The sequence below is a fragment of the Colobus angolensis genome, unplaced genomic scaffold (assembly GCF_000951035.1).
Source record: "Colobus angolensis palliatus isolate OR3802 unplaced genomic scaffold, Cang.pa_1.0 Scaffold142, whole genome shotgun sequence".
NCBI lineage: Eukaryota > Metazoa > Chordata > Mammalia > Primates > Cercopithecidae > Colobus > Colobus angolensis.
In genome coordinates, this window is record NW_012114511.1 from 3,175,750 (window position 1) to 3,198,405 (window position 22,656).

Here is a 22,656-nt window from a genome sequence, read left to right on the forward strand (position 1 = left end):
TTTTTGTATTTTTAGTAGAGATGGGGTTTCACCGTGTTAGCCAGGATGGTCTCGATCTCCTGACCTTGTGATCTGCCCGCCTTGGCCTCCCAAAGTGCTGGGATTACAGCGTGAGCCGTCAGTGACACCCAGTCAATAAGTTGTTTTATACTTCTCTACCCAGTGATGTTTCCTAAACTCTGAGAGAATGTATATTCTTGGGGATTTATAATTGAGACAATTAAGTGTATCAGCAAAATACTGAACTATAACTTCTGGCATCAAAGAAACACATGAAGCAATCAAAGTTGTATATCTAACACATATTTTTGACATTCCTTACCTGGTTATTTTCTTCATTCTCAAATACACAATCTTGCTGCATAACTTCATTGTCTAAATTAGTGCTAGCCACAGCTTCTGAACAGTCTCTGTTACTTTCACTGGCATTAATAATACCATCAGCAATACCAACCCTAGGGATGAAGTTTAAAAATTAGATCAGGCCAAATGTTGAGTGTGTAATGCCTTTACTTTAAAATGAGTAAATATAAATAATGATCTGAAACTTTTACTTGTTAAAGAAAATGTGAACTTTTCACAAAAATCCATACTTTTGTCTTGCTAAATCAGATTATTAAATCTGCTACATTTTTGTCTCCTTGGGATATTGTGAGGGACCTTGTTATCCCCTCTAAAAATGTTCATAAGCGAATAAATGGCTTTTAAAATAATTTATGTTCCAAAATAATCATTTCCCTCGTAAATGCACACTCTCACATAATAATGACACATCTGTCCTGATCAAATACAAGTCAAGTAGTAGTCCAGTACAAGTCCAACACCTTATCAAGTAAAACAGAAATAGCTTCCTACTGCAGAGTTGTCATCTTACACAGTTTAGAATATCCAAAACACTGCTACAGTTTTTGTTTCCAAAGATGATATCACTACCCTCAATAGAACATGTGTTCCCCAGTGGTGAAAATAAGACTATCATCTGAGTAATGGGTATAGGTTTGCAGAATCCCTAGCTAAGCTAAGGACAAACTCCAAGAAATCTGCTTACATCCTTTGAAACATTTTCCCATTATTTCTAACTTTTAGATACTGATTTTTTCCTTCATATTCTGCCCAAATACTCCCAATAGATCCAGTTGTATACATGCTTTTTTTTCTTTTTCAATTTTTCAATTTTTCCTCTCTTTCCCTCTCCTGCCTTTTCCCAGTTGTATACATTCTAATCATGCCTTCAAAGTACACAAACCAAGGCCATCAAATACAGCTGCACTGGCTGGCAGTGCTATCCATGGTGCTTGCAATTGTACTATATGGTATTCCAAAAATAAACATTTCCACCACTGGTATTCACATCAATTTACATTTTATATTTGATAGCTATTCTAGTCAGCCCTTTTAAAAACTATCTTTAAAAAAAAATCACTCCCCAATAATCTTTTTTTTTTCCTTTACCTTCCTACAAATCTTCTAGATTTGGGTACATCTTTCTCATCTGTCCCCCCACAAAAAACTGATATATGAAAAACATGAAATCACTGCACCATGGTCTCTGAGGGAGGCACACAGGTATCCTGAAGTACAGGACTGAAGTAACAGAAAACAAAGAGAGGCTTTCCTTCATTTAAAGGTAACAGGTCAGATGAAGAGTGGAGCAACATCACGCATTACAAGTACTTTTAACTAATACATATTTAAATACAGGTTGAGTATTCCTTGTCGGAAACGCTTGGGACCAGAAGTGTTTCAGATTTGGTTTTTGTTTGTTTTCAGATTTTGGAATATTGCCAGTTAGCAACTGGTTTATAAATTATTTTAAAAGCCATTCATTTGCTTATGAAAATTTTCAGAGAGCATAACAACAAAGTCCCTCACAACACCCCAAGGAGAGGTGCCAGACTGGCGTTCCTAATCTGAAAATCCAAAATCGAAAATGCTCAAATGAGCATTTCTTCTGAGCATCATGTCAGTGCTCAAAGTTTTGGATTTGGGAGCATGTCAGATTTTGGATTTTTCGATTAGAGATGCTCAACCTGTATTAAGAGCTAACCTAACAAAAGCGTAAGGAGGGGAGAGGCTGGTGGCAAGGGATAAATATTTAAATAGAAAGGATGATTCTGTCCACCATTTCATTCAATGATTACATGCACAACAGTGGTATCAATCTGCTGCCTTGTAACTGTCTGTCTAGATCACACTCTTGCAGAGTCTAATTTTTTACAGTTATTTTTCATACAACATAATTCCTAAAGGTAAGCTTGTTACTTCATTCGATGTTCAGGGAAGAAAAAAAAAAAAAAAAACCTGTGTTGAACTTAATAAACATATATTATGAAAAAAGTTATGAGATATTCAGTGTTAATTATGGATGTATATACAAGTATATATACAAAGTCACTTTTCACAATGACTTTCAGAAATATCCAAGAAAGATGAGGTCCTGTTAGTTAAGTAGAATTAGTTTTAAGATAAAACAATTTTATAAACATTTAATAAACAACAATAAAATATTTCTTACTGGTTATTAGATCCTTCCCCATCACAATGAATACTTTCTGCTTCGTTATTACACACCACACTTTGCTGCTGTAAATTCTTAAGATCATGATCTATGCTGCTCTGCAGATCAAAAAGGTGCTGTTCCACAGCTGCTCTAATTGTTCTTTCTAAAATACTACAAAACATAATACATTTTAGTAAGAAGCAGTCACTCTAACTGGGTATCTGGTGACACAGATATAAATGCTAAAATCTATGACCAGTAAAACTATTATGGTACTTAAATGGGTAAATCGAAGTATAAAAAGAAATACATAAAAGGAATACATGATACTGGTTTAAGTTTTAAAAGTGAAATTTACCCAAACAATCATATACAAATCAACTATAATGTCACTATTATTACTGGGATGGGAATGATCAGTTGTCCCTATAATTCACTCCTCACTATCAGAAAACCACTCATTAAGGCTTTTCAAAGCTATTCTTATAAAGCAAAATAATCTACTAACAGCTAAATGAAAGAAACTATGAGTATTGCTCACACTTTTTATGTAAAGTCTACTTTTTAAAAACATATTCTATGAACATTTTTCAATTATTTCAGAGGATTCAAAAAAATCATCTGAAGAAAGTTCATCTTTATTTTGTATATTAATGCAATGGGTTTCTTCTTTTTTTTTTTTTTTGAGACGGAGTCTAGCTCTGTCACCCAGGCTGGAGTGCAGTGGCCGGATCTCGGCTCACTGCAAGCTCCGCCTCCCGGGTTTACGCCATTCTCCTGCCTCAGCCTCCCAAAGTGCTAGGATTACAGGGGTAAGCCACTGCGCCCAGCCTGATACACCAATTTCATTCAACAAATTATTTACCGAGTTGCTTACTAGCTTACTATGTGCCAGATGCTATTCTGGCATGCAGATCACTTGAGGTCAGGAGATCAAGACCAGCCTGGCCAACACGTGAAACCCCATCTCTACTAAAAATACAAAAATTAGCCTGGCTTGGTGGCACATGCCTGTAACCCCAGCTACCTGGGAGGCTGAGGCAGGAGAATGGCTTGAACCCAGGGGACAGAGGCTGTACTGTGCCGAGATTATGCCACCGCACTCCAGCCTGGGCAACAAAGCAAGACCCCATCTCAGGGAAAAAAAAAAGTGGGGAGGAAAGGGAAGCAGGGAAAAAGGACAAAAAGTTCAGAGACTAGAGTGGGTAGATAAGTGGGAGGGCCTGCCATAAACAGAGAGTGATGAGGAGATTTGGCAAAATTGAGGAAATATCTGCAAGACTAGGTAAGAATGTAAGCTAAGGAGATATCCACAAATAAGCAATCCAGACAGGACTTAAGATTTAGCTGTCTCAATCCTGACTATCACAGCCAATATTCCATAGTGCCTATAGCTGTATTTTGATACCTAGATGGCACTGGAAGGTTTTAGGAAGAGAAGTATCATTATCTAATTTTCCTCTTAAAAGGATCATTGTGGTTCTGTGTTGAGAACACACCATCAAGAAACAAAGATGAGATCAAACAAAGATCAATCCAGGTGACATGATGGCAGTTTGGACCTGCAGGGTGGCAACAGAAACAGTAGAAAGTGGTCAGACTTCTCTTCTGAAGTAAGTCATAAAACCTTTGGCTGGGCGTGGTGGCTCACGCCTATAATCCCAGCATTTTGGGAGGCCACGGCAGGCAGGTCACCTGAGGTCAGGAGCTCGAGACCAGCCTGGCCAACATAGTGAAACTCTGTCTCAACTAAAAATACAAAAAATTAGCCCGGCATGGTGGCAGGTGCCTGTAATCCCAGCTACTCGGGAGGCTGAGACAGGAGAATTGCTTGTACACGAGAGGCAGAGGTTGTGGTGAGCTGAGATTGCGCCACTGCTGCAGCCTGGGCAAGAAGAGCAAAACTGCATCTCAAAACAAACAAACAAAAAAACCCCTTCATTCCAGAAGTATCTACCCTATACCTGGATGAAAGGAATGCCCTTATCTCTGAACACACAGGGACACAGAAAAGAATCTCAACAAACAAGGCCTTGGTTAATCAGCCGCCCTTCATTTATCATCCTCTTTGTCTAATTATTCATCCACACCACTGTCCACTTTTCATCAAACCAAAATATTAAAATACACAGGTGTGTCTGTTTCTTTGGGTCTTGATTTCTGAAGGTGTTCATGTCATGTAAAACTTACATTAAATAAATGTGTACGCTTTTCTCTTGTTAATGTCTTCTGTTACAGGTGCCTCAGCTATGAACCTAATGACGGGTAAGGAAAGAAATCTTCCTTACTCAACAGATGCTTGGTAAAGATATACCAGCAGAAATGTTGGGTACCTAGTTGGATACAGCAATCTAAAATTCCAAAACATGTCTGGACTGGAGACACAAATTTGGGAATCAGTAGCATATAGATGGTAGTTAGAGCCATTAGGCTAAACAAGATTACTGAGGAAGTGAATAAAAATAAGCAATCTGAGAAATGGGCCCTGGGCCATTCCAAATTTAAGAGATTCAGAAGAGGAAGAGCAATCAGCAGAGGGGAATGAGAGAACAGCCAGTGTAGGGCAAAAAAAAAAAAAAAAAAATAAGCTATCCTGAATGCCAAGTGAAAAAAGTATATCAAGGTAGTGGGAGTAATTAATTGAATCAAACTTTGCTATTAGGTCAAATAAAACATTCAACAGACATCACTGGTGACTTGCAAAAGCTATTTCAGAGGAATGAATGGTCAGAGGAAAGGATAGCTGCAGTAAATTTAGGAGAGAATTGGAGGAAAAGAGTTAAAGAAAAGAGACACAGACAATTCCTCCAGCAATTCTATTTATAAAGTGAAGCAGAGAAATCAGGGTGTATGTAGCTAGAATGGGATGGGGGGAGTCAAGAGAGGGATTTTTCTGAACTTGGAAGAAATAACAGTATAAATGTTTTAAACTGATGGGAATGACTAGGTAGACAGGCAGAAATTGATAATCCAGTGATACTGAACAAAGGCAGAATACAAAAGCTAAGTCTTCTTACTCTAAATTCCTCTTGAGCCCTACTTTAGTGTATGGTTTAGAATGAAAATACACTGAGGAAACCCACCTTATCTATTAATTTAGCATCTTATTTTTAAAAGTAGTATCAAAATTACATTTTGAGTGTCTTAGAAAGATGCTGCTTTTTACATTTAATGGCAATTACATTAAAAAAAATTAACACTAACAAATGTGACGGTGACAATAATTTAGTCATTATTACAACAATGTTCCTGGGTTTTTGCTAATCAAGAAAGGACACCAACAGTGGGGATTCAGAACATGCCACACCAAATTATTACTCTTTGGCATAAGGATTATTTTTAGTTTATTATTTTCAGAAATAGCAAACACAGGATAATACAGAGAAGTCACCCTTATATAAAAGGAATTTTCATCTGTAGTAGAAATCTCCATTTCTACGGGTGTCTCCTCTCTGTACGAGCAAAAGAAATATGACTTTAAATCACTAAAAACTATCAATCTTCAGGGCAAAGCTTAACTTTGCTTACAGTGATTTTCCTGGTCATCTCATTACAACTAGGTCTCCCCAACACACTTTTTACCTTTGTTTCAGGACATGATGGTATTTAAGCCACCTCTGAGAGATTTACTCACTTTCCCCGAGTATCTCCCATGTGTATATGAGGGATACATGTCTTAAAACTTGTTTTTCTCTTGTTAACCAGTATTTTGTTGCAGAGGTCTACCCCATCCTAAGCACCGTATGAGAATATTATATGTTCTCCCCATACCATGTTCTTCAGCAAAACTCGTAAGAAATACAGAAGCTGTCTTAAAAATAACAAAAGTCAACCATAATACCACCTAGCTACCTCGGCGGACATCATAATTTCTTTCTAGGAAAATAATTTAAAATAAGTTGAAACCTTTTTTTAGTTTTTGTTTGTTTGTTTGTTTGTTTTTTGAGATGGAGTCTCACTCTGTCGCCCAGGCTAGAGTGCAATGGCACAATCTTGGCTCACGGCAAACTGCCTCCCGGGTTCACACCTTTCTCCTGCCTCAGTCTCCCGGGTAGCCTACTACCACGCCCCGCTAATATTTTTGTATTTTTAGTAGAGATGGGGTTTCACCGTGTTAGCCAGGATGGTCTCGATCTCCTGACCTCGTGATCCGCCCGTCTCGGCCTCCCAAAGTGCTGGGATTACAGGCTTGAGCCACCGTGCCCGGCCGGGTTTCTTCATTTGTTCCTATCACAGTACATAAAAAACTAGTTTACTGCCTGTGTACAGTCTTTCCTCTAAAGTCAGCACAATAAATACATTATTTTCATTTCTACAGCTTAGTAGTATCTTAAAATCTTAAAAATGTCTTCTATAAATATACTACTTACTCTGTAGACGCTGGTAGGATGCTGATGGGAGATATATGGGTGCTGTAATCAAAGAAAGAAATTAGCTATAAAAACGTTCAATACTCAGTATTACAAAATGTGCTGAATCTGCCACATTTGCACTACCTTGACACAACCAGGAGAGCACACACTAAGTGTTGTATTCTTGGTTACATATCAAGTTGGAAATATTTTCTAAATCTGGTTGGTAAAGCTTTCAAATATTAACCAAAGAAAATAAATTTGTAAAAACATATCACTAACAAGATCAAAATTTAAAAGTTAGAATTCATTATGAGCTAGGAGCATTACACGCATTTATCTCTCATTTAATAACTTTCAGTACCCAAGGAGTTACAATTATTTCCCTCTTTCCACAAAAGTGAAGCTCAAAGATGTTAATTAACTTGGCCAAATGCATACGGCCCTGGGTTGGGTACCCCAAAGACCCTGCTATTAACAAAGATGCTCTACTGTCTTCTACAACAGAAAAGTGACTAAAAACAAAAATACACACACCACAGCATGAGCACCTCTCACAGAAGATGAATCTAATTTTCTAAATAAACTATTTTTCACACAAAAAGACCCCCAAATATATATACTTGTGGTGGTGAGACTGGGACAACTACTTTCTCTGGTGCTCAGTTGGAGAAAAACTGATCGATTTCCAAAACTGGAGGGAAAATTAGTTGTACTGGATTTAAGTGAACAGTAGTATTAGCTGTTCGTGAATATAGGTAATTTTTAAAAGATCATTTATCAGATAAAAGATAAGGTATGTCTAAATGGCACTGTGTGCCTAAGCACAGCATCACAGTCAATACTTAGCCATAGGGAGGAGTGACCCTGCCTTCTTGACCTGAACACCGCATCTGTAGCTACCTCATCATTTTTTAAATGGAAATTAGTTTTATGAAGATCCTCCAAAATGTGGCAATACAATCTGTAACCAACATGCAGAACAAACGATATCAAGTTAGTATTGTCAGGATCCACTGCAGGAAACCAAATGAGTATCATTTACCATTCATTCACTGAGCAATCTTCATGTCTCTCAGTAGCAAAGTGAACAAATGCTTTATCAGACAACAGTAAGCCCTCTTGGCCTGACACACATAACCCCTCCTACGTAAAAAAATATTTCTGTTGGCCGGGCGCGGTGGCTCAAGCCTGTAATCCCAGCACTGTGGGAGGCCGAGATGGGCGGATCACGAGGTCAGGAGATCGAGACCATCCCGGCTAACACAGTGAAACCCCGTCTCTACTAAAAAAATACAAAAAACTAGCTGGGCGTAGTGGCGGGCGCCTGTAGTCCCAGCTACTCGGGAGGCTGAGGCAGGAGAATGGGCGTAAACCCAGGAGGCGGAGCTTGCAGTGAGCTGAGATCTGGCCACTGCACTCCAGCCTGGGCGACAGAGCGAGACTCCATCTCAAAAAAAATAAATAAATAAAAATTTTGTTAACTGCCAGTCACACATAACCCCTCCTATGTATAAAAATATTTTTGTTAACTGCCAGTATCATGCTAGTTTCCAATGAATTATTTTTAGTTCTAAAGGCCTTCATGCTGATCGTCTCCAGGGAAGTGTTTACCAATATTCATACTTAAAGATTTTTCTGGCTAGGTGTGGTGGCTCATGCCTGTAATCCCAGCACTTTGGGAGACCAAAGCTGGAGGTTCACTTGAAACCAGGAGTTCAAGACCGGCCTGGGCAACAAAGCGAGATCCCATCTCTACAAAATTTTAAAAATCAGCCAGGCATGATGATGGCACATGCCTGTAGTCCTAGCTACTTGGGAGGCTGAGGCAGGAGGATCACTTGAGCCCAGGGAAGTTGCAGTGAGCTGTGATTGTGCCACTGCACTCCTGCCTGGGTGACAGAAAGACATCCTGTCTCAAAAAAAAGAAAGAAAAATAAAACAACTAAAGTTTTTTGGAACTTCATTTCTGAAATCCAAAAAAGCTGGGGAGAAAAACCCCAAAACATGGCACAAAGAAGAATGTAGCCATCATCAGTTTATTTCTAGTAGTTTCCTGTGAGCTAAAAGTTAAATACTTATTGACTTCTGTTGAAAAAAACAGAAAGTAAAAAGATAAATAAGGCCTTCCCTAAAGAGTCTTAACTTCAACTAGGATATTAGATCTTTTTCTGATATTTTGCTCTAATAAACTATTGCTTACATTTTTACATTTAGGTTATCAGCTGCTATTAAATTATAAAAATTAAATCTTTATGTGGTGCAATCTGTTTTATTTTCCTTGGTAATATTTGCAATCTCTACTAAACTTAGATGATTCCTTGCCCACTGAAAAATATTCATTTTATTTTTAATATCTAATTATAAACCACTGACAATGTGGCATATTGAATGGTGTGGGGAACTATAAATTTAACACTCTTAACCATTTAATTTGTGATCTCTGGTGAGCTTTTGCTTTATCTTATACCAAATTCTGAAGAAGCTCTCTAATTCCCAACTACTTACTTCATTAGTCTGTTACTAAAGCTTTATATGTTTTAATTCTTGGTAGGGCTTATATCTTCTCTGTTCTTTCTCAGATTTGCCCTTGTTAGTCATCTGCTCATTTTCCCAGAGGAATTTTCTCACCCTTTTTTGTCAGATTAGATTATCAATAAAATGCTAGTAGGTAAACGGATACAAGATATTTCATAAAGAACCAAAAAGAAAAATAATCAACCTAACTAGATACACAAGTTTAAAATAAGGATTATAGAGTCAAGTGCCAATGGCTCATGCCTCAAGTCCCAGCTACTCAGGAGGCTGAGTCAGGAGGATCACTTGAGCCCAGGAGTTTGAGGCCAGCCTGAGCAACATAGCAAGACCTCATCTCAAAAAAAAAAAAGGATTAGAATAAAATTTATATTTCTGCTGATGTCAATATTGATAAAGGCTATGAAACTGACATGTATGTTGCTAGTGGAAAGGTTAACAAGTAAAAATTTCTTACAGAAATCTATTTAGTAATGCATTTCAAAGAGCTCTAAAAATGTGTATGCACTTTGACTCAGAAAGTCTGAGACTCTATCAAAAAGGGTTTATCAAATCTACCACAATCCATCGTAGATACAAAAGGGGAGGGATGGATTTTATACCATAAAGTATTCTCTGTACCATTTTTCCAATTTATAAAAATTCTCAAAAATACAGAAAAGTGAAAATAAACTGTAAGAACACCTACAGCCCCAACATTTAGAGTCTATAATTAACATTTTACTATATTTGCAGAATTATAAGAAAGAAATATCAGCAAATGAATATATAAAATGGACCAGGATACATACAATGGACCATTGTGAAATCATTGGTGCTCATTAAGATTAGAAAATAATACCAGAAATTGTTTTTATATGTGCAAGCATAAACTATGTGTGCAACTATGTATCAAAATGGCTCCATTTAATAATGTGTTTTTACAACTATAAACAAAGGCAAATATACTAAGCCAGAATTTGGGAGCTCTCTTATGGAGATGCTCTAGAGCATCTCTAGAGCAGGGATGTCATCCATGGACCACTTGTATCAGAATCTGCTGAAGTGACAAGTGTTATTTTGTTGGAGATCTGTACTTTATCCCAAACCTCAAATACCATAAAGCCAAAGTAAATAAAATAGTATGGTACCCACACAAAAAAAACAGGCAGACAGAAAAGAAAAACAACCATCATATACACTTGATTTAGAACAAAAGGTGGTATACAGAAAGCAGGGAAATGGCAGTGTTTTCAAACATGAATGCTGATACAATTTGGTATCCATACGGAAAAAGTTAACTCGGCCCTGACCTCACACATGAGAGAGAAAATCAATTCTGGGTAGACTGTAGATCTAAACATGAAAGGTAAAATAATAAAGCTGTAAGAAGATAATGTGGAAATGTTTATTTAGGAAAAGATTTCTTAAACATGACACAAAAAGCATTAACCACAGAAGGAAAAGAGTGATAAATTTGATTAAAATTAGAAACCTTTTCTTGAGACAGGGTCTCACTTTGTCACCCAGGCTAGAGTGCAGTGGCACAAACAAAGCTCACTACAGCCTCCATCTCCCCGTCTCAAGGGATTCTCCTGCTTCAGTTGGCCAAGTAGGTGGGACTACATGCACATGCCCAGCTAACTTTTGTATTTTTTGTAGAGGCAGGGTTTGCCCCAGCTGGTCTCAAACTCCAGAGCTCAAGTGATCCTCCCACCTCAGCCTCCCCAAGTGCTAGGATTACAGGTGTGAGCCATCATGCTCAGCCAGGAACTATTTTTTATATAATGAAAAATAATAAAATTTTAAAAACCTATTTTTAATAAAATATATATTTTTTAAGTCTCCTGACAAATTAAAAAAAAAAAAAAAAAGGCCAGGCGCAGTGGCTCATGCCTATAATCCCAGCACTTTGGGAGGCTGAGGGGGGCAGATCACCTGAGGTTGGGAGTTCGAGGCCAGCCTGACCAACATGGGGAAACCCCATCTATACCAAAAATACAAATATTAGCCGGGCGTGGTGGCACATGCCTGTAATCCCAGCTACTCAGGAGGCTGAAGCAGGGGAATCACTTGAACCCGGAAGGAATAGCTTATGGTGAGTCAAGATCATGCCATTGCACTCCAGCCTGGGCAACGAGAGTGAAATTCTGTCTCAAAAAAAAAAAAAACCCTCCAATGAACCACTAAAGTTCACAAAAGTAGGAATCAGCCAAAACACATATGAAAAAGGGGAGGGCTCTTATTAAAGTGACAATGAAATACTGTTATATGCTCACAAGGTTAAGTTAACACCAGTGTTGGCAAGGATGTGAAGCAACTGTCACATACTGTTAGTAGGGATGTAAACTGGAATAAGTACTTTGAATAATTAGGGAATACTTACTAAAACTGAAGACAGGTGTTATGTCTTCATCTGCATGTACATGAAGATGTGTATAAGAACGTATATAATACTACTATTAATAATAGTCACAAAGTAAAAACAATTGAATTGTCCACCAACAATAAAATGGATAATTGTGACGTAATCATACAAGAGGATACTTTACAACAATGATATGAGCCACAGTGACATGCAGCAGCATGGATAAATCTCAAACTTATGCAGTGAAAAAAACCAGTGTCCAGTGAAAGAAACCAGACCAAGAATTTACATATAATCTGATTTCATTTTCATAAAGTTCTAAGACATACAAGGAAGTGATTGCTATAATGTCCACATAGTAATAGCCTTCGTAGGGAGGGAGGGGATCAGGATTTTGAGAGCTACTAGGGTGGTGTCACAGTTTATTTACAGATGTGTGTGGGTACAAGGATATTTGCCTCTAACTTGTGTTGCTATATATTTACTTTATGCCCATTTCTGTAGTATGATTTATTTTCCAATACAAAATGAGGCCAGCCATGGCAGCTCATACCTGTAATCCCAACACTTCAGGAGGCCAGGGCAGAGGATAACTTGAGGCCAGCCTGGGCAACATAGCAAAACCCCATCTATTTTTTTAATTAAAAAATTAATTTTTAAAAAAAGCAAAGAGGCTGAGCGTGGTAGCTCATGCCTATAATCCAGCACTTTGGGAGGCCGAAGTGGGCAGATCACTTGAGGTCAAGAGTTCGAGAGCAGCCAGGCCTATGTGGTGAAACCCCTTATCTACTAAAAAAAATTTAAAAATTAGCTAGGCGTGGTGGCGCACGCCTGTAGTCCCAGTTACTTGGGGATCTGAGGCAGGAGAATCGCTTGAACCCGGGAGGCAGAGGTTACAGAGAGCTGAGATCGCGCCACTGCACTCCAGCCTGGGTGACAGAGCAAGACTCTGTCTCAAAATAAATAAATAAATAGAATAAAATAAAACAAAGAAAAAAGCTTTTTAAAAAGGCAGATTCCAAGGTCCCACTCCGAATCTCTAAAGTAGGGCCCAAGAGTCTACATTTTTAACAAATGCCAATGATGATTCTTATCCATAGTAGTAAGTTTGAGAAACACTGGCCTAGATCTATATCTAGCCTCCAAAAAGAATAAAGTTTAATAAAATTTCCAGTTATTCAAAGGAGCCAAAAAGAGGCAAAAGTTCCAGTGGTCTTAAATTGAATAGATCACAAGGTAGTTGATCTTCAGGACTGAAGAATATGCTGGGACAATCAAAGAAACAGCTCCTTTTAATAAGAAGCCTCCCACCAGCCTTAGTAAACAAATCAAATAAATAGATTTTGCACTTTAAGAGTCAGGTTGTCACCCACAAGGCTATATACAAAATGAATTGTACAACTTTGTTCTCTGAGCTTCTGAAGGACAAAAAGGCTGACTTAGCTTTCAGATTTCACAGATTTTAATTATTCTTTATTTTCATACTTTAGTCAAATCCTGTGGGTAAAAAGCCCTCATGTATAAGCCAGGGCTCACACACACCAATAGATATAAAAAAGATTTATCAATACAGTTATGCATCTGCAGCTAAAATGTATACATATCACAGGGATGTGACAGCTAAAATAAAGACATAAGATAAATAATTGCTGAGAAATTTCAGGTCAAATTACATAGGTACTATAGGCAGATGCCATAAAGACTACCTAAAAATGCTAATTGTATTCATTAAACCCCTAGACAAGGAAGACTTGACTAGAAAGACAAACAATAAATGACAGGGGACACATATATCGTAAAGTCATCAGTCAAACATAACATTGGAGACTATAGTCATTCCCTGACATTTTATCCCTTCTGCTATTAACTCTATTTTCAAATCTGCCTACAATGACATAATCATCTTAACATAAGATCAATCTTGCAACCACTTATTCCAGTCACTAATATTTTATATCCAAATAAAATAAGAAACTACTATTATTTTCATTTCCCAATGGTAAATATTTAATGCTACAAACAATATTTCAATAAAAGTACTACAGTTGAGTCTCAGCTAACTCTGGTAAAGATCACTTTACCTGTGCAACAGAGCCTTGGAAACCATTCTGAATACCCTGGCATCTTCCAACAAAAACATCAGGTAAAGACTTCATTAAAAGCACAGTAAAGGAAGGTGATGGGCTTATAAAAACTGCTGAGCAATTATTAGTGCTGAGTCCTCCTACACAGAGTAGAGCTGTGCTACACTCTGCAGTTTAAACGGAAGCAGACTGCAACATGAGGTCACTACTGACAAGGTGGTACCCAATCAAGAGTCTACACTTATTTTCCTCTTCACTTTGCAACTTTTCAGGAGGTGGACAAAGAGAAACAAAATTTTGAATCCAGCTAGACTTCTCTCAAAAATATATAAGCCTAATCCAGCGTAAGTGGAGAAACCAATCTGCTTTCATTAATCAAACTACTATATCCAGGGACATAAATTATAAATATGAAATTACTAAACTATGCAAAATAGGTAGCATGCTATTGTTCAATTATCCAATTTGAGAAAAGCATTTATGGTTAATTTTTTAAGTCTAAAACTTGGATAGCTTCCAGATAAGTCATGCTAGAACTATAGCAAAACTACCATTTAAAAAACTATGGTTTCGAAAAATAAACATATAAAACAAAACAAAAATAATAATCCCATGCTCCTTTAAAACCAAAAGTAAAAATCCTTTCCTTACTTTCCCCATCAACTTAGGAGTACTTTATACCTATGACAAGAGTATACCAAAAGATTTCTCACTGTTACAAAGCTAGTCAATAAGTTATATATAAAACAAGTCATTAAACTATCAAATGCATCATTTATAGGAGAGGGAAAAGAGGGAGAGAACCTGTCAATATTTATCATGTGCTAGCACTTAAAACATTTTTTTAACTCTAATAAAACTTTCTCATGACCCAGAGGATAAATGCTACTTGTTACTGCCCAACATTTCTGGTACTTCCACCCAAGTATGACTTCCTTTTTTGACACTCAAGTAGAACCTGGATACTGAAAATGTGAACTGATAAAATCTGTCAACTGAAATATTTTGCAAACTATATGACTTGATGAAAGAGAAGACAAAAGATACCACTACAGTTCGCATACACCTTTAGTCAACTGAAGGCACCTTTTCTCAATAATAGGGGACCCACAGAATGAAGTGGCCACTGTGCCCAGCCCAATTTTTCATCTTTCTAAATTGAGTTTTAGGAAGGCATCAGAAGCACAACTTTAAATGAACTTTATAACACGAAGTAATTGTTTTTTGGTTTGTGGTTTCTTAAGCATGAGCATAAATTAAAAATCACCTAAACCTCAAGTGAAAATAAACTTCCCCAAAACATCACATGAAAAAGATTATAAAGCACAGGGAAGAAAAGGTAAAAGCTCTTCTAGAACTCTCCTTTCTCTCTTCACATTTTTTAAAGGTAAAAATTCCCCTAAAATTTGTACATTTAAATATAAAGCTAAATGAGGCCAGGTACCGTGGTTCACACCTGTAATCCCAGCACTTTGGGAAGCTGAGGCAGGTGAATCACGAGGCCAGGAGTTCAAGGCCAGCCTGACCAACATGGTGAAATTCCGTCTCTACTAAAATTACAAAAAGTTAGCTGGGCATGGTGGCAGGCACCTGTAATCCCAGCTACTTGGGAGGCTGAGGCAGGAGAATCACTTGAACCCAGGAGTTGGAGGCTGCAGTGAGCTGAGATTTTGCCATTGCACTCCAGCCTAGACAACAAGAGCAAAACTCCCTCTCTCTCTCTCTATATATATATATAGCTAAATGATAAACATGGGGATATAAAACAACAATTTAGAAACAATCTTGAGATTTCCATGGACTTCATGGATAAGACTGAACCTCAGGATCAAACAAAACTGCTTTTTCATGCACCCTAGGCTGCTTACACCCCAAACTCCACCATTTTTTCCACTGTGAAGACAGCTTAAATCTTAACAAAACATAGTTAATGACAACTGCAGAAATAACAGATGCATGAACAGACCAATCGATACAACTCACACACAAACATTTAAACCACTGGTTCTCAAAAAGACGTCTGTAAACCTCAGAGTCTTCGAAACCCTTTCTATGAAAGAGTTAGAAGTACCTTCACACTGTATGCCTTTTTCACTGTGCTGACATTTGCATATTTTCAAAAATTTTTAATTGGGAGGCCATCAGGCTGAGATGGCTCCAGTGCCTTGGATTCCTACATAAGTGAACTGAAACCCAATGTCAACAGTAAGATGACTAATCAAAACCCGCCAACTAACCTCTAACTAGGAACTTTCCACTGTATCATATTCAAATAAGGCAAACGCCTACCCAATCAAGTTATTTCTTTACTTCTGCGTTTAGCCTATAAAAGCCCCAATGCTCAGGGTGCTAAAGTGGAGCACTCTGAACCTCCTCTGGTTTTGACTGCTGCCTGATTCATGAATCCTTTAATGCTCAAATAAACTTAAAATTGTTGTCTAAAGTTTCCAACAATGATGATGCAAAATCAATGGTAGAAAAAGCTGCTTGGGGTAATCTTAGCATAAGTCCAGGCAAGTAATACTGTGGCTACTGCATTCTTCCTTACCAGCCACTTGAAATTTTTTAAAAAGGGGTCAGTCTATGATAGACAAGCAGAAAACAATGATTAATTTCATCTTATTCCTTGAGTACATTTCTTTTTTAATATTCAGTATAAATGGGAAGTACTCATAAAGCACTTCTGCTGCATAGCTTACCTTGTTTGAGAGCTAAACTAATCACTTCTATTAAGGAATACCATTTTTACTTGGAAGATAGACTCAAATCTAAACCATGGTTATTAGGACTTGAACACTGGCAGACATTTTCTCAAAAACGACCAAGACTCTACCTTTAAGAAAAACTGACAACATAAAATTTGAATTTTCAAGCGAAAATCAAAATTCTGGAAAACCTGTATCCTCCTCCATAAGCTCAAAAGCATCTGAATACTTAAAGATGCTTCTGATGCAATCAATAGTGATATTAAAGAATGTGAACTTTAACAAATGTGCCAACATCTGGAAGATCTACAGAACTCAGTGAAGCAATCTTTTCCAAATGACCAATATATCATATCCCATCCCCATCATGGTCCTCTTCCCTGGGTCACAGGGGCAGCCCCATCCTTTGAATAGCGGAAGTAGCCACACCCCTATGGCTTACGCACTCTGTGCCCTGGTAGAGATGGTGCTGCCTGTTATCACACCAGAGCCATACCTAAAGTGGCAGAAGAGTATGATGCCAGGCATAATGGAATCTTGCCAAGGTCCCCAAGGTCCCCCATCATTGGTGGCCCCTCCTTTGCATTTAGGGCCTCTCCGCAGGCCCTTGCACTCAAGGCCTGTAACTGATTTCTGATTTGCCTTCAAGATCTTTTTTTTTTTTTTGAGACAAGGTCCCACTTAGTTGCCCAGGCTGGAATGCAGTGGCACGATCATGGCTCACTGTAGCCTGGACCTCCTATGCTCAAGCAATCCTCCCACCTCAGCCTCTTGAGTCACTGGGACTACAAGCACATGACGCTATGCCCAGCTCATTTAAAAAAGTTTTTTGGCCAGGCACAGTGGCTCACGCCTGTAATCCCAGCACTTTGGGAGGCTGAAGTGAGCATATCACGAGGTCAGGAGTTCAAGACCAGCCTGGCCAACATGGTGAAACCCCATCTCTACTAAAAATACAAAAATCAGCCAGGCGTGGTGGCGCGCACCTGTAGTCCCAGCTACTCGGGAGACTGAGGCAGAAGAATCGCCTGAACCCAGAAGGTGGAGGCTGCAGTGAGCCAAGATCACACCACTACACTCCAGCCTGGGCGACAGAGCAAGACCTTCCAGCCTCTAACCATTACCTAGTTCCAAAGCAACTTCCATATTTTAGGTATTTGTTACAGCAGCACCCACTCCACAGTACCAATTTTCTGTCTTAGTCCATTCAGGTTACTGTAACAAAATGCCATACACTGAGGAAACAACAGAAATTTATTTCTCGTAGTTCTAGAGTCTGAGAAGTCCGAGATCAAGGCAGCAGCAGATTGAGTGCCTGGTGAGGGCCCACTGATAGACTTTTCACTGTGTTACCATTGAGCGAAAGGGGTAAGGAGTCTTCTCTCAGGCTTTTTTATAAGGGTTCTAGTCTAATTCATGAGGGCCCCACCCCCATGGCCTAATAACCTCCCAAAGGCCCTACTTCCTAATACCAAAACTTCCAGATCATAGCAGCAACAGATTTAATGCAGAAGAAAATGTAAGAATCCTTCACGATAGAAATTCAAGAGATTTGCAAAAATGTAAAACATTGCCACTAAAAAAGTTTAGGGAATTAGAAAACACAATTACTTTTCCTTTAAAAAAAAAATTACACTAACATGTGATATGTTTATTGTTACTTTAAAAAACTAAATAAGGCCCAGTAATCCTAGCACTTTAAGGAGACCAAGGCTGGAGAATCACTTGTGCCCGGGAGCTTGAGACTGGCCTACGCAACATAATGAGACCTTGTATTTACAAAAAATATAAAATATTAATCAGGCGTGGTGTTGCATGCCTGTAGTCCCGGTTATTCATCAAGCTGAGGTGGGAGGACTGCTTGAGCCTGAAAGGTCAAGGCTGTAGTGAGCCATGATCATGCCACTGCACTCCAGCCTGGGCGACACAGCAAGACCCTGTCTCAAAAAAATAAAAAACTAAATAATTTTTTCTCAGTTTTAATTCCTAATATCATAAACACCAATAGATATAACAAACTGAAACAAAAGTTCTTTAGGGTGCCCAATAATTTTTAAGTGTGTAAGGGGACTGTATAACCAAAATATCTGAGAAGCACTAACTTAAAACTAATAAAGGAGAAAGAATTTATTAATAAAAATCCAAGAGGTCATAAATAGTTACGATTTAGCTACAAACAGAAGTATCCAGGCCAGGTGTGGTGGCTTATGCCTATAATCAATCCCAACACTTTGGGAGGCTGAAGTAGGCAGATTACTTGAAGCCAGGAGATCAAGACCAGCCTGGCCAACATAGTGAAACCCCATCTCTATTAAAATTACAAAAATTAGTCAGGTGTGGTGGCACATATCTGTAGTCCCAGCTACTTGGGTGGCTGAGGCACGATAATCCCTTGAACCCTGATAGCAGAGGTTGTAGTGAGTCAAGATTGTGCCACTGCACTCCAGCCTGGGTGACAGAGCCAGACACTGTGCCAAAAAAAAAAAAAAAAAAAAAAAAGCTTCCTTCCAAACTACAACTTGGCAAAGAAATACTCCCTGTAGTTAAATATTCTCAGTTTTTATTTCTAACATGGTAAATACCAACATGTATAGTACACATTAACATAAGCTTATTGGAGTCCTCAATAACTTTTTATAAGGGTACTAATGTTTGAGACCAAAAGTTTTAAGAACTGGTAACTTAAACCATCTCCCCGGTGTTTATTTCTCTTAGGATTCCAACATACTTTCCTAGGCTACTTCTGAAGAGAAACACAAAGCAGGCTACCTAATATTTCCAACAAATGTTTACAACTACTTCATAGGAATACTCAAAAAGATGACATGTTAATTACTAAAAGTTCAATCTCCAGTTTCAAATTCATTAAGAGCTCACTATATACTAGGCCCTATGCATTCTGGGGAAATTTCTCCTCCTTTCATCCAAGGTAGATAATCAAACCATGTATTTTATATTTCTTCTGTCTCAGAACACTGACACATTTGCTATACATGTAATTTTAATCACATTAAGTTGAACATTCAAGAAAATTCCATCTTGCTTCTAAAGCTCCATTTATTCAACATGTAATACTTTACTGAGTGCCTATTCTGTAGCAGGCACTATCCTAAGTGTTATAAATACATGAGTAAAGAAAATCCTGCTGTCTCATGGTTTACTTTCTAGTGCTGGAAGATAGACAATAACAATAATAAACGTATGATAGATGGTTATAACAGTTAAATAGAACAGGGTAAGGGAGATCAAGAATGGGGAATGAGGAGGTTATCACTGAGAAAGTGACATTTGAGCAAAGAATTGAACATACTGAGAGAACCATGTAGCTATCTAGGGGCACATCTATCCAGACAGAAGGAACAGTCCAGTGCAAAGGCTCAAATAGAACATGACTGGTGAATTAAGGAATTCTGTTACGGCCAAAGGAGAATGAGCAAAGAGACAGCAGGCAAGAGATAAAGGAAAAAAGGGTGCAGCAGTTAGGGGTGGGATGGGGCTGACTGTGTATATAGAATCTTACAGGCCATTTAAGAATTTTGGCTCCTTCAATAGAGAGACATTAAAGGGATTTAACCAAAGGAATGAAACACTCTTACCTCTCTGAAGAGTTCAGAGAAAAATAATAAATGATCTTAGTTTTTTAAAACAATGGACATGTTATACTAATGAAATCAGCTAGATTCAGCAAAGTACTTCTATAATTTATAAGAAACAAGAATAAGAAGCTTAAGTGGATTGCTGGGGATTAGAAATAATATACTTCAATGGGGGCTCGGTGCGGTGGCTCACACCTGTTATCCCAACACTTTGAAAGGCCAAGACGGGTGGATCACTAGGGGTCAGGAGTTCAAAAGACCAGCCTGGTCAACGTGGTGAAACCTCTTCTCTGCTAAAAATACAAAAATTAGCCAGGCATGGTGGTGGGCGCCTGTAATCCCAGCTACTCAGGAGACTGAGGCAGGAGAATCGAGAACCCAGGAGGCAGAGGTTGCAGTGAGCCGAGATCACGCTACTGCACTCCAGTCCAGCCTGGGCGACAGAGTGAAACACCATGTGAAAACAAACAAAAAATAAACGGATATCCTTGTTTAGCAGAGAGACATGCAAAAATAAATATCTCTAAAAATATATAAAAAACCCTAATCGCTCTTTCTGAAAGGCTCCTGTTCCTTTTTTTTTTTTTTTGAGACGGAGTCTCGCTCTGTAGCCAGGCTGGAGTGCAGTGGCGCACTGCAAGCTCCGCCTCCCAGGTTCACACCATTCTCCTGCCTCAGCCTCCCAAGTAGCTGGGACTACAGGTGCCCGTCACCACACCCAGCTAATTTTTTTGTTTTGTTTTTAGTGGAGACGGGGTTTCACCATATTAGCCAGGATGGTCTCGCTCTCCTGACCTCGTAATCCACCCACCTCAGCCTCCCAAAGTGCTGGGATTACAGGTGTGAGCCACCGTGCCCAGCCTGTTCCCTGTAACTAGCTGTGTGCTTCATTCCACTTCAGTTTTTCATTTGCTTATCTCTTATTAAGCACTTATGAAATGGCATGCATTTTGATTTACTTTTAATTTCATAGAGGACACATCTATAAACAACTTCAATCTTGAGCCTCTGTCTCAAGCAGTAATAATATCCATAAAAATAAATTGCCATTAAAATAAATGTAAAAATAGGTAATTTATAAAAAATTTTAATATAAGCATCTTTAATAACAAATAGAATAAAAACTGAACACAGTCTGAAGGTACTACACACTGTGGATATTTTTACTTTCAAGAGAAGAGTTAAATTATTAACATTTTCATAAATAAATAAATGTTAACTAAAAAAACAGCAGGTACCTCTACTCTGATGACATGTAAAGGGTTTTATTTACCTGAAAAGCACTATAATGAAGCAACAGATGCCACCACAAAAGTAATCATGGGTACTTTTTAATCTTTATACATTTTATCAGCCAAAACTAAAATAAAAGGGAAATGTACAGATACCAACTGAAACACACAAAAATCACTAAATCTAGAAGACCACAATGGTAGACATATCTGTTTCTGCTGCCTAATATCCCTACCCCAACATTTTGGTAACCGCCCTATCTTCCTGTGGGAAACTAGCTCCTCCCTCCATCCCACACAGTCCTCAGATACACACAAATCACAATGACCAGTTCTACCACAATGACCAGTTCTACACTGGCCATGGGAATAGACACATAACTAAATTTAAGGCAGACCCTCTCCCCACCACCCCACAGCTATCTGCTCCAGAGCAGAACAACAGACAGACAGAGGCCGTCAGAACTCTCACAGCAACAGCCACATGCTGAAGAGGTTATTCCATGCCTCCATGTTTCTAAATTTCCCAGAGCTGCCCATGTTCTGATCTTTGCATTTCTATTTGACTGTAGCCCAGAATCCTTCTTACTAATAAATTGCTTTTTCTATACTTTAACTAGAATCTGTTTCTAGGAGCTGTAATTAAAGAATCCTAACAACTGGCCAGGCATGGGGCTCATGCCTATAATCCCAGCACTTTGGGAGGCCAAGGTGTGCAGATCACCTGAAGTCAGGAGTTCAAGACCAGCCTAGCCAACATGGTGAAATCCCGTCTCTACCAAAAATACAAAAATTAGCCAGGCATGGTGGTGTGGGCCTGTAATCCCAGCTAATCGGGAGGCTGAGGCCAGAGAATCGCTTGAACTCAGGAGGTAGAGGATGCAGTCAGCCAAGATCACAACACTGCACTCCAGCCTGGGTAACAGAACGAAAACTCCATCTCAAAAAAAAAAAAAAAAGGGAGGGCTTGAGAGAACTACCCAGGCCTTTTTTCCCCTCTGCCCTTCCTCCATGTGAGGACACAGCAAGAGAATTGCTTGAACCTGGGAGGTGGAGGTTGCAGTGAGTCGAGATTGCATCATTACACTCCAGCCTGGGCAGCGAGAACGAAAACTCCATCTCAAAAAAAAAGCAGGGAGGGCTTGAGAGAACTACCCAGGCCTTTTTTCCCCTCTGCCCTTCCTCCATGTGAGGACACAGCAAGAATGCTCTCACCAGACACAAAATATGCTGGTGCCTTGATTTTGGACTTCCCAGCCTCATAACTGTCAGAAATAAATTTCTGCTTTTTTTTTTTTTTTTTTT

The 22,656-nt window shown here is 38.6% G+C and overlaps 1 protein-coding gene across 4 annotated transcripts in view; it reads right to left on the reverse strand.

Annotated features, from left to right (window-relative positions):
• The window catches only part of FAM13B (family with sequence similarity 13, member B), an 86,824-nt gene that overhangs the window by 29,584 nt on the left and 34,584 nt on the right, over positions 1 to 22,656 (reverse strand). For all 4 annotated transcript variants that reach the window (XM_011935279.1, XM_011935277.1, XM_011935275.1 and 1 more), the window contains 3 exons: positions 6,871 to 6,912; positions 2,516 to 2,671; positions 323 to 455 (listed from right to left, as the gene is read on the reverse strand). In XM_011935279.1, coding sequence (XP_011790669.1) covers positions 323 to 455; positions 2,516 to 2,671; positions 6,871 to 6,912 — 331 coding nt within the window. The remainder of the gene's footprint in view (positions 1 to 322; positions 456 to 2,515; positions 2,672 to 6,870; positions 6,913 to 22,656) is intronic.